This window comes from Myxocyprinus asiaticus, chromosome 18 (genome assembly GCF_019703515.2).
Source record: "Myxocyprinus asiaticus isolate MX2 ecotype Aquarium Trade chromosome 18, UBuf_Myxa_2, whole genome shotgun sequence".
Taxonomy (NCBI): Eukaryota; Metazoa; Chordata; class Actinopteri; order Cypriniformes; family Catostomidae; genus Myxocyprinus; species Myxocyprinus asiaticus.
Window position 1 is genome coordinate 19,674,968 of NC_059361.1, and position 13,269 is coordinate 19,688,236.

General features: G+C 36.9%; 1 protein-coding gene across 1 annotated transcript in view; it reads right to left on the reverse strand.

Moving 5' to 3' along the window:
* LOC127456074 (tetraspanin-18-like) overlaps positions 1-13,269 on the reverse strand; it is a 75,609-nt gene continuing 62,340 nt past the window's right edge. Inside the window, exons 3-9 of the mRNA XM_051724386.1 lie at positions 10,759-10,854; positions 4,480-4,674; positions 4,287-4,361; positions 3,030-3,128; positions 1,876-2,052; positions 614-697; positions 1-102 (exon numbers count right to left, since the gene is read on the reverse strand). Of these exons, the coding sequence (XP_051580346.1) occupies positions 55-102; positions 614-697; positions 1,876-2,052; positions 3,030-3,128; positions 4,287-4,361; positions 4,480-4,674; positions 10,759-10,854 (774 nt within the window). The 3' untranslated portion in view covers positions 1-54. The remainder of the gene's footprint in view (positions 103-613; positions 698-1,875; positions 2,053-3,029; positions 3,129-4,286; positions 4,362-4,479; positions 4,675-10,758; positions 10,855-13,269) is intronic.

The window sequence follows — 13,269 nt, forward strand, 5'->3', positions numbered from 1 at the left end:
TTTCCTTTTTTTTTTTTTTTTTTTTTTTTTTTAAAGTCTTTCAATGTACATGATCTATTGGATTCCCCTGAAGAGACACATAGCAAATACCATTGCAAAGAGCTGTTGAGGAAAGAAACACAAACCTGTTATGTTCATTCATGTAAATCACTAGATTTTTAGCATGCAGAATTACTTTGGACATTGCAACATTGTCAGCCATTAAGTCAATCGGTGATGTTTAGATCCTCTATTGGTCAAATATCTATATTAAGTAAACACGTTTGATTTAAACTCTCACAGCTTGATATTGATTTAATTTAGTACTTCTAAGCTGACATTGGAGCAGTTAAACACTTGAGAAAAAATTGCTCTAAACTCTTAACCATCTTGCTTTCCAGCTGTGGTCACACAAATAAGCTGTTTACTTCCAGTACATTACCACATGAGGGCAGCAGCGACTCAATTTAAAGGCCATGGGTAAATATGTCTCCCTTAGGTCCTCTGGTGTGACAGGCATCCTCAAACTCTTTATGTATTTGTGGACATTCTCTAAAGATCTGTCCCATTTTAAACTGTTTTGAGCAAACAGATTACAGAGAAATAATGTCAACTGTACAGACATATACTTTACCTCAATTGTGAGCACAACAATAGCCAGGGCACCAGCCACATAAATGTACATCTCAAAGTAGTCCACGACCGCTGAATAGCAGCCCTGGAAATCCAAACATAAACATAAGAAAAAAATCTTAGTTCATACCATTAAGAGGTTAAAAGCATAAAGAGTACCCTAGACATTAAGAGATATCTGTGTGATATTTTTAATATCGGGTCTGATTATAAATGTCATGTAAGGTCTTTAAATAATAGCACACAACAGTGGCATTAAATTACTGTACATTTGACTGGGGGAAAAAGCACATTTACATGCACAGTCTTACACCGATTATGTTTAAAAAGCCGACAACGTGTGTGGTCATGTAAACAGCTTAAATGGCGTTCTTTTATCGGAGTTAGGGCATAAACGTTTAAGCATAAACTAACTGACACAGGTCGATTTTTGCCCGTTCCCCTGATTTTGCATTGTATGTAAACACCTTTACCAGCATTCTTACCAGCTTACCCAAAGTGCGCCAGTGCTGTGAGCATGCCTGTTAACGTTTTGAAGTCAAAAGCAGAGAATAATCTAATTATTTCAAGTTTCACGTAAACAACATTTTGTTACATTGTCAAATCTTCTGAATAAACTGATTTTAGCATATTGGTGTGCATGGAAATGCACTCACTGGTGTTCACAGGTAAATAATCTTAAAAATAATTAATATTTTAATGTGTTGTAAGCTAAATTTATAATAATAATATTGCCATTTTTATCACAATCACATTTTATTATTTTTAATAATAATAATAATAATTAAATATTCGCAATGTATATCATGGTTTTATTGTTGTAGTCTAATAATATAAATATAACAATAAAAATTCAGTTCAGCTTATCAGAAAAATTAAATAGAATCTGTATTGTTTTACTTATAACAACTAAATTTGGTCGCTCTTTAATAAGAAATGGAATAAGAAAATCTGCATCAAGTCCACGTAGCCTTGCAACTTTTTAAGACAGGTCTGTAAGACTACAGGACATCTGTCTAAATAACCATGTGGACGAACCCTCTTTTAAATTTTACTGCCCCTGTATGTCATTTAGGAAACTCTCGCATGAGCACACATTCCCCAGACACTGAGAACATGGAAAAGCACTAGTCAGCATTGGGAGAGCTGAAGCTGAAGAGTGGTAACACTATTGCCCTCTTCCTGTTTTTCTGCTCTAGTTGAATCTGAGCTGTGAGCTTCTGACCGGACAGAGGAGATCTGATGTTAAGTATGAGAGCCCACCTTGTTGTTCCGGTACAGCATGCTGCCCAACAGGCATTCGTCCTTGTTACTGAAGCCTATTTCTCCAAGGTGACTGTTCCTACGGCAACAGGACTCGGGCACCACTTCAGTGGGTTTTATGAGCCTGAAGAGGCTTTCCTCAAAGTCTTCTGGACTGTTCACTCCACAGCAGTCAAACTGTACCAAGAGGCAAGCAAAGAGAAGGATGGTGAGCTCACAGAAGCAATGGAACCTTCACTGATATTAGAATGTGGACATTTCCTACATGGCAACACAATCAGTGTGACTTCTTGGTCATAAAACGTAGCAATTAAAGACTTTTCATTAACCTGCTCCCCTCTGACCAACCTAACATTAACTTATTCAGCTTTGAAGTCCAGATCAGTGCTTCTCAACTAATTTCAGTTGAGAACTAGTTTGCTTCAGGACCCAGATTTTACATTTACATCATATGACCCAACACAGTACAATAGTTTTTTATTGTACAAAAGACACAAATATGTCTAAAATCGAACACTGAATTCTATTAATATAACCATGAACTACACGGGTCCAGCAATATGCAAAATTATTAAAATAAGTTGAATAAGAATATGGACAATTTTGTCTTAATAGTTTCTAAATGTTAAGTGAATCTGATGGTTTTATGCTCTCTGCTGCCAATAATTCATCACACACAACACATTGTGGCCGGACCATGTTTATTCTCATTGAAAGTGAACCTTCTTTTAATGTAGTCTGGATCGTATTTTCTTTGACCTTACATAGTTTTGTTTATGGTTTTTGAGGATGAGGGCATGTCATGCAACCTGTCTGTGTTAGCATCTGCCTAATTTGGCAAGCTTCTACCAAGTAACGCATGCATTTCTGCCAAAATACTGTAGAGTTTGACTGGACATACAGCAGTTGACGACAACAACAAAGAATATAGGAAGCGTTTTCTCCTCCCCTTTAAAAGTTGATAAGCCTATTTATTTTGTTATCTCAACTACGTGTGACTATATGGTTAGTTGCATTTAATTAATTGCATTTCATGTTTTATCCTGTCTGTGACCTTATAAGAACAGACCTGCGACCCATTTCTGAATCACCAACCACCAGTTCAGAACCACTGGTCTAGTTAATGTCTGAGGGAAATGCTCATCAGTACGTACTGTGTTCATGATGGCGTTCCACGTTGATGTGAAGACATCAGTGTTGTTGTAACCTTGGTAGTGACTCTTCAGTTCCTTAGTAAAGTATTCTCTGGTCAGCTGTACACACACAAAGGAACACATTAGTGATTCAGCACACAACAAGAAAAACATACACATAATAAACATCTGTTTTTAAAGGAATGTTCCGGGTTCAATACAAGTTAAGCTCAATCAACAGCATTTGTGTCATAATGTCGATTACCACAAAAATCGTTTCAACCCGTCTCGTTTATTTTGAAAATAGCAAAAAACTGTGGTTACAGTAAGGTACTTACAATGGAAGTGAATGGGGCCAGTCCATAAACATTAAAATACACAATCTTCACATTAGTTTACTATCCGTATCTGTGCAAAGTTATATTCAATATTACAGATTAATTGTCATGATGACACAACGCCGGTAAACCCTTTTCTGTAAATGCCGTAACAGCAGCAAATCTCTGATTTAATTAAACTAAAATCATGTTAGCACGTATAATGTTAATTTCCTGTGGCTATGCTTTGAAACAGTGTTTATTTGAATGTTTATGGATTGGCCCCATTCACTTCAATTGTAAATGGCTTACTGCACTTTTTCTTAGCATAAAAGTAATCCACACGACTCCAGTCAATCAATGAATGTCTTATGAAGCAAACCGATAGGCTGGTGTAAGAAACAAATCAATAATAAAAAATTGTTTAACTTAAAATAATTGCTTCCGGCCAGCGCTGTATTGCTGTTTGAAATGACCTACGTAACTCTCGCGTGACATTCGTTCCTCTGTTGTATACAAAGCGCACACCTCCGACTTCTCGCGTGAACGCGCCATTGCGCTTACGTCAAGCAACAGCAACGATGCATCGACTGCTGGCAGGAAGCAATTTTTTTTAAGTTAATAAAGTTTTAATTATCGATTATATTTTTTACACAAACCTATCGATTTGCTTCTGAAGTCATTAATTGATAGACTGGAATCATGTGGATTACTTTTATGCAGCCTAAATATGCCAACAGCAAACTAATGGCACCCATTCACTTGCATTGTATGAACAAACTGAGCTGAAATGTGCTTCTAAATATTTTCACTTCGGTTCTGCTGAAGAAAGAAAGTCATATACATCTGAGATGGCTTAAAGGTAAGTAAATCATGAGAGGATTTTCATTTTTGGGTGAACTAACACTTTAACTTGTACTGAATCTAAAACATTCCTTTAACATTTGATTCATTCACTTACATGTTCCCGGAAGATAAAGGCTAGAATGGCTGCCGCCAGTTCTGCCAGGAAAATAATAAGGATCAGCATGAAGAACTGCAGAGAGGGGGATTGAGAGGGGAGGACTTTCAAAATGTAAATACATTCTTTATATGATACCAACTTTTAGTGTTATAGAAACATAAGGACCTCTACAATATACTGTGTAACTCACAAAGAGCAGCAGACACTTGTTTTCTCGTATGGCTCCGCAGCAGCCAAGGAACCCCAGCAGGAAAAGCATTGCCCCCATGGTCAGTATGATATAGACTCCTGTGAAGAGAAGGGGGTTGGCTGCCACTATCTCCCTAAAACCGGTGGGGTCCACCACCACCCACACCCCAACACCAAGCAGGAAGGAGCCACCCAACTGAGGAGCATGTTAGAGATGGAGAGAGAAAGACAACAAAGCTATTAAACATTGTAAATTCAAACATAAAAGTCTTTGCGATGTTTAATTTTTCTTTTAGTTCCACACTGTAAAAAATCATATTCTTAATCATTATCTTTATCATTTGGTCAAGTAATAATATCTGAACATCCTTAAACCAAGATACATTCCCCTGAGAAGCAAATTGCATAAGATGCTAAGACTTGTTTTGTCTTCAATAAAATTAGTAAGGTTAACTCTTACAAAAAGTACTGTTGCGGTACCACGGTAATAGTGTCAGATAGTAATACAATGGTACTGAATGCTTATCATATTCATGTACCATGGTATTAACATGGTACTCTGAAGTATTTCAAAGATAACGACAGTATTTTCATGGCACATGTCCAAAAAACATGATCTTACCATGGTTAGTTTAAAAAAACAAACAAACATGGTTTCCTGTAAATGTATCTCGTTTTGAGAATGTTAATTTTCTTGGTAACACAAAGCAATAAGGTTTTATCCATTAATATAAGTAAATGCATTAGGTATCATTAACTAACAATAAACAATAGTTTTTAACAGCATCTTGGTTAAAGTCAATGTATCAAAAAATGTCATTGTTCAAGTTGGTTCACAATGCATTAACCAGTGTTAACATATACATAATTTAATTTAAGAAATGTGTTAGCACAGGTTGAAATGAACACTAAACAAGATTAAAAAGTGCTGTATATACTTGTGTTGTTCATTTTTTCATGATAAATAATTATGGTTACTGATGTTAATAAATACAACTTTACAACCCTCAACAGACACGGTGGAGAAAGAATCGCCATTGGCTAGTAAATGTTTGTTTTTGACAGCATATAAGTGTAATGCAACTAAAAACTGAAAAAGACATTACGCAAACCAAGAAGGGGGCATCTTCACATATAAATAGTTTTCATAAATAAGACTTTACACAGTATACTATGCGAGATTGTACATTTTATTTCATATTTCACTTTTGATCATTTGTCACATTTTAGTTTTTTTTTTTTTTTTAAAGTACAAATTTCACATTCCATCAATTGAAGTCACACAATTTTATTTTTTATAATGATACAAGCTGTTGTTACTGTTTAAAATTTCATACACATTTTTAACAAAATATTCACAAGGTTTGAACCTAATAATGAAAACAGAATTACACATACAACAATTATTTAATAATTATATAGTGCTACTACATCAAAACTACTATGCAAATAATATTAATAATAATAATAATAATATATATATATATATATATATTATCAGACCCTAGCATGAATTTGGCACGAGTCTATTTGTTAAATTCTTTAATATTTACAGTGTTTACTTAAGTTTAAATATTTCATAATGTATGATTATGCCTTTAAATATGTATGTATTTACACATTCATTACACTACTACATTTTGTTACATGTTTGTTTATATGCACTTGTGCGATTTACATTAAGTTTACATTGATATGCATAATAAGAACTAAATTAGTACGCAGTTGCGCAAGCAAAAATTAGGATTTATCCAGCTTCTTATTTGCCAGCTTTTTATTCATTAAAAGGATCACGGTGCTCAAACTCTTTTTTGCCACCACACAACTCAGTCTCTAGTGAGTAAAATCTGGATATTTACTAGCCAGTGGCTAATAACAGACATAATTTAGTCACATAGCACAACATTTTGTTGCATATGTGAGTGATTAACTCTCAATGTAGTAGGCTGCCTTCTTGTAAAGTGTGACCAGTTATTTTGTACTGTAACAGTCGACAAAGTTACTGAATATTAATAGGAGTTCTGTAGTGCTGGATTAATGATTGTGATAAATATGAAAATTATTGTGAACCACAAAATGCTGAGTTGTTCACACTTTACTTGGTAAAGTGAACGCAAAGGTCACATAGCAGAGAGAATTCGAATGGGCTCTACTCTGGAAATAAATCACTTTTAAATTACCGGCTATATGGTAAGATAAAAGCTCAAGCTTTAAGCATGGAGAAAGAGGAGGGGGAAGGTAAATGGAACGAGGCAGCACAAGGAGTTTTAGCAGCAGAGTCCACAGACAGTAGAGTGGGGGCTGGGAAACCCTGCTGTCGCTTTTGCAGCTTCCCACAATCCTCTACCTGTCAAAGTGATATCCTTCCACCACTCCACCCCCCCACCCCCCCAACACCTCACAAACATCCACAGATGAAGGTTTGAGCAGACACCAGGCTGGTGATTAAGCAGCTCAAGAAATGTGTGTGTGTGTGGTGAATTTTGTTTTTGTGTGGTGGGTTTTGAGATAAGAGCCTCACACAAAAACCATGTTCTTCAGTCCTGTGAGCCAAACCTGGAATTCTTTTCATGGATGGCATTAGCAATATCCAGCCTTCTGTCAGGCTGAGTTCTCTGTCACAGACAGCTATTTTTTGGCATAAACAGATTTAATAAACAGCCTGACTGTATTGCCAAATTGCTGCTTTATTAGCATAGGTGTTGAATAAATATGAGCAGGTGTTTCGTTTGGTGAAAATGATTTGAAAGAATTACATTAGCATTTATTTAAACCAAAACAAGTTCTTTTATTGTTTGCGTTGCACTTACGCATGTACATCCCAATATTCTTGTTGTAGGGGGACAATGAATTCAGTCAATCAAGATGAGTCTGTTTGTGGTCCAAATATTACTCTCTATGCCAATACCACGTTGACATTTGTTGTCAACCTAGATAAATAATCAAAACATTTTCTGTCTCTTCCCTTTTCTCTCTCTGTCTCTTCCCCTCAGCTGCTTTCAAATGTTTAAACTGCAAAGTGATAAATTCGTGAATCAGTCTACAGGCTGAATTTTGTGGGAGGAAGTCCAAGTGCACCCCCCATAAAATGTCATGCCAAAAGTCATGTATCGGTACATCTGAAGTTTCTTTAAAGCAAGTCAGTCCACTTGGTGGCCATTATGGAAACATTCTCGGGACATGGATTTTATTTTTGGCATGATATTTTTCTGTAGTTTTTCCTGCATAGAGAATTATGAGGCTGCCTCCGTCAAATTTCGTGCCGCCTCCGACTGTTGACGAAACTTAGGCAGGCAGTCATGTGCACAGATAGACCCCAAGTGGTGCTCAAGCACCCACCTTCTTTCACTAGATAAGTGCCCTTTTCTTATTTTTTAATTAATATTTTAGTTTTTATTTAAATTTGGCCCTTGGCATCAATTCTCAATTAAGTGTGTGCCCGACATCTGCATTTAATTGTAATTCTGCGAGACCACATGAGCCCCTGCTCCTCCCCCATTTGAGATTCTTTGTCACAGCCTCCACACAGTTAACGCACGCAGAACGAGCACCCTGAGGAGCAACATTGAAGTCTACCTGACCAGCCTTCATTTGTGACAGCCAGGTAAGGAAAATGTTTGCCCTAAACTTCGACATTGTTTACCACTGCTGTGAAATTAAACCACTATAAAAAAAATCTCCATAGAGCCAGCAGAACTTAAGCAATAGCCATTCATTAAGTTTAACAACAAGCAAGCTAATCAGGTGTTGACTCAAAATAGCGTCGTGCAGGGTTGAAAATGCCCCCAAAATTCAATATTTGAATTGCTCCTGTTTGAGTTGTTTTTTTTATATTGATAACATAACATAGTCAATCCTCTGTGGTCACCGGAGGCGCCGGCGTTATCACCTGACTTTTTCCCTGATAACAGCAGAAAGAAATACTACGTCATTTTTGGTCGTACAGGTAAGAGTAAGACATCATTCGAAACTATAAAGGGTTTACTTTTATTTGTGTACACTCACAATAACAGCAAAATGTTGTGGTTTTGTAAAATAAAGAAATCATTACAGGATGGGCTTTCTGCCGTCACGGACTCCGTGAATTTCTGTCTGGAGCGCGTCACGAAAATGAACTGAAACTCAGCGTATACTTGCCTCACAGACGTGAGAAATATGTCTATAGAAAGCTTGAATTGTCTACTTTTAAATGAACCAATTTAAATAAAAATAAAATATTCTCTGATTGTGTAATCCGTATTAAACCAGCGATAGGTACATTCTTTCCCGTTTGAGCTCATTATCGTTTTTAGAAGAAGACACGCTGTGAATTTACCTCAGAAGAGGAGCGTGATCCGATACGGCCTTTCTAACACAAAAAGTGTCTCACAAAAGTTAATTTTGTGAGCGAAAACTGGAGTCTACATAATGTCTTATGTGTTTCATGGCCTTATTTCAGTGACTTAAAAATGACTAACCTTACATTACTACTTGATTTTCTAAAAAATGTAAACATGTACATCTCATGTTTGGAGGCTCTTATGTTACAACACTGCTGAAAAAGTGATGCAGTTTATTTATTCATTTTGTTAATTATTTACGCTTGACATGATGACTACAATCATGTCAACTGTATCTGGGCAAAATTTTGTATTGTTATCTCAAAGCAAGTTATCGCATTTGTAATCAAGGTAGCCTTTTTTTGATCAAAAGTCCAAAAAACTCTCCAAACAAGTGATCTGAGGGTTTTACTGAACCTAAGAACTACTTACATTTGTAAATGCCACAATAAACCAGAAACATAATTACATAGAATAAGTAACAAGTAATAAGATCCAGCACTGTTTCAGTTGTGCGCATGGTAAATCAAGACCTGTCAATCTAAGCGATCAGTCCAATCCAAGCTGTAAAACAGTGGCCGATTGGTCTCTACACATACCACCCACATACCTGAGATCAGAGATGATCTTATTATCGGTTTAAGAGGTTAATCAAGTTTGCTGTTTTTTAACTATAAATGAACACATCAGCTGTTATGTTGTATTTAATTAATTTAATGTTGAACAGGTTAGCTTTTAAAATGATAATTGTCATTTTCTTCAATCATCTAATTATTAGAACACCTAAAATATGTTGCTTGTAAGTGTTTGCTTCAGCCAGTGGAAGGAATGGTACAAGTGTATGTGTGCACATGATCAAAATGGTACCACCTCTGCCTCATTTTGAGCCAGGAAAAACCCTGATATATATATATATATATATTTTTTATTTATTTTTTTTTTTTTCTCCCCAATTTGGAATGCCCAACTCCCAATATGCTCTAAGTCCTCATGGTGGCGTAGTGACTTGCCTCAATCCGGGTGGCGGAGGATGAAATCCGAGTTGCCTCCATGTCTGAGACAGTCAATCCGTGCATCTTACCACATGGCTTCTTGAGCGCACTACCGCAGAGACATAATGCATGTGGAGGCTTCACGCTATTATGCGCGGCATCTGCGCGCAACTCACCATGCACCCCACCAAGAGTGAACCACATTATAGTGACCATGAGGAGGTTACCCCATGTGACTCTACCCTCCCTTGCAACCAGGACAATTTGGTTGCTTAGGAGACATGGCTGGAGTCACTCAGCACGCCCTGGATTCGAACTGGTGACTCCAGGGGTGGTAGTCAGCGTCTTTACTCGCTGAGCTACCTAGGCCTGCTGGCATGATATATTTTTTATGTTTTGTCAGCTGAACAGTCGACAAAAAGATATTGACCAACCCCTATAGTACAATCCCTGGAACAGACTGTACCTCTATCCCTTATAAGCTTGAATAAATCTCTACGCAAGTACGTGAGTGCATTCTCACTGTTGCTGCAAGGGGTGCTACATAGCGGACATTAGTGTGAACTGTCCGCAACTACGGTGAGTTTTTTCACTTTTAAGTGAACTACTGTTATTATAGAGCAACAGTTTGAAGAGAATACTGCAGAGCAAGTAAGTTAAATACATTTATTGCAACATACCTGAAACTTTTGAACTTAACTCTATCACCCCCTTGAGTACTAAGGTTTGTTACCACCACAGTAACAAGAACGCAGGCCAGTATGTTCAACCGGACCACGCATTGGCAATGTGTTGGCCATAGCGCTCACATCTGAGTTCACATACTTGCGTATAATATGTTTCTGGCTATATTCTTGTTATAAAAATAAATAAATAAGTAAATAAATAAATTACCCTGAATAAGGTCCATACTGTCTCTGGTAAATCAAAGGTGAAATGTATGTAGAAGGCTGATTGATAAATACTCACAAAGATCAATAAGTTGAAGACAAACATGAGGTACTTGATGCAGGAGAGGCAGTCTCCTTCCATGCTCGTCCCCCTCGCTGAAGCCTCCCCGAGCCCCTTGGAAGAAAACAAACATAACATCATCTCTTACACACACAAGAACTTTCATCTATCCTTTTATCTACATATGACACTCAGAGTACAAACATCCTTAATAAAATCAAGATAATTTTCATACATTTATTTTCTTGAGAGCCCTCTCTGAAAACTTAAAAGGTTTGTATGACACTACACAAAGAATTAGGAGAGAATGGCAACTGTAATGCAAAACAAGTGATGACAGCTAGAGTGATGACACAGGCTCAAGTTCTCTGACTAAGAAAAATAAGTGTGATCATATCACGTGGTCATATATTTTCAACAGAAAACTGATTTTCAGGTATAAAAATTCTTTTGATCTGTAGATTTCAGCATGGATGAGAGGCCGGGGGCAAAAAGTTACACTAGTTATAAAAATTGCATGGTTGAATTTTAAGATTGAAAAAATACATTATTTTTATTGAATACTGATTGAGCAATATCATTTGTGTGAAAAGAAATAATAAAGAAAAGTTGATTTGAACAATTTTTTATTTTTTTTTTTAAGTTGGTGAGTGAGCAATTTACCCCACACTTGGGGTAAAAGTCCCGACACTTGGGGTAAAAGGCCCCCAGGGAGGTTATAGTGATTTTGTGTAAATATAGGGACAATAGTTAAAGGGCAAAATGTGTCAAGGTAAATACTTTTAAGACAGCAAGATGCTTTGAGTAACAAATGAAGATAATACTTATACAAAATAACCACTTTATAAAAGGGTTAATCATTTTCTGTTCATTTCAATCACATTTGGCATTTCATAACATGTCAAGTATTCTATAAACAGATTAATATCCATTGTGATTGGATCGGTCGATGTGAGCCCACTTTGAACATTTTCAATAGAAAATCTATTCGCCCCACTTAAGAAAAACAATGTTTTATAGGGTCCTTTATCTCCTGCAACAGGGGCTTTGTACCCCAAATACTATAATTTCACTTATTGGACAGTTATTAAATAAATTTAGATTTAATCACCTTGAACAAAACTGAAAATGACAATTAAATATTTTGTCTCAAAATAAATGTGATAATTTAAGTGATTCTCATTAGCTATATAAATTTGTAACATTTAAAAAATTATTAACCTTTAGCCCCATTGTACCCTACCATTTAGACATGCTTTAAACACATAATAATCTAGAGAGCTCAAATAATTATTACCAAAAAATAACAAATAGAAGCATTTTCACTAGTGGTCTCGAAGATTTTAAACCTTCTTAAAATATGTTTCTGTAACAAACTTCACAGCAGAAGGGAAGGAGAACACAGGGAAGCGGGTTTTCCAGGCTCAGGTAAGACTTTAATTGGCCAATTCAGTGCTTTTCAACTCCACAAACTCATCAGCTTCACAGGCACGTAGTCACTTAAACACATTAGCTTTTTCAGGCATGTAGTTACTTAAACACATCAGCTTCACAAATAGAACAGAATGAACGCAACAGCTTCAGGAGCACCGTGGCCTTCCTTGTGCCAGACTCTCTCTCTCTCTCTCTGCTGGTCACGAGGCTGCTTATATGCCGCTCTCCCCATGCTCACTGGAATTAGAAACAGGTGTTAAACATAATCTAGCTCAGGTGCAAGAGCCCTTACCACTTTCTCTCTTTCCGGACGGACGCTTGACCATGCCCCCACTGCCACAGTTTCTTGTACCAAAAATGGCAGATTTGTAGTCTTTTCGTTATCTTTAATGAAAGTTATGACCACCCCATCCACCATCCCCCCCCCCCCGGGTCTCCCCTACTCCAGCCTCCAACACAATCGTAAAGGCCTTTTCAGCAAAAGCCAGTATTCTTAGCAGATTGAAACAATGTAAATTCTGGGCTCCCATGTGCATACTAACATGGACATACTTTTTTAGAAAGGTACAGCCTCCCTTTTAGTGTAATTAATGATGAAAGGCTCTTGTGTTTCAGCAGACTATCCCTCTACCTGAAAAAGCACTCTGCCAGATGAAGGTCTATTACTACACCACTTTCCTTAAATGAAGTGGGGCTTTTTACATTAGTTCTAGGAGAGTGCTAACAACCAGCCCTAGCAAACCCTGACATTACTCTGACAGCACAAAGAGGACATTACATGTGGGTGTCATCCTTAAATACATGTTTGAGTGCAACCTTATCTGTCTCCGTGCAGTGCAAATACAACAAGTCTGGCCGTACAGAAGTAAACAGCAACCAATAATACAGGATGGATTGGAAGTTTTATTACAGATATAGTAATTATAGCAGTGAGAACTCCTGTGAGGAAGAGAGTGGCAGGGGAATCACTTTAGTGTTGACTTGAAGCCAGAAATAGAACTTGGATTGATGACAAGCACTCAGACCATGACCTTTCTTTTTGTTTGTGTTTTCCTCTTAATTTTTGTCCCTTTCCACTTTCTCGTTTTCTTTTTA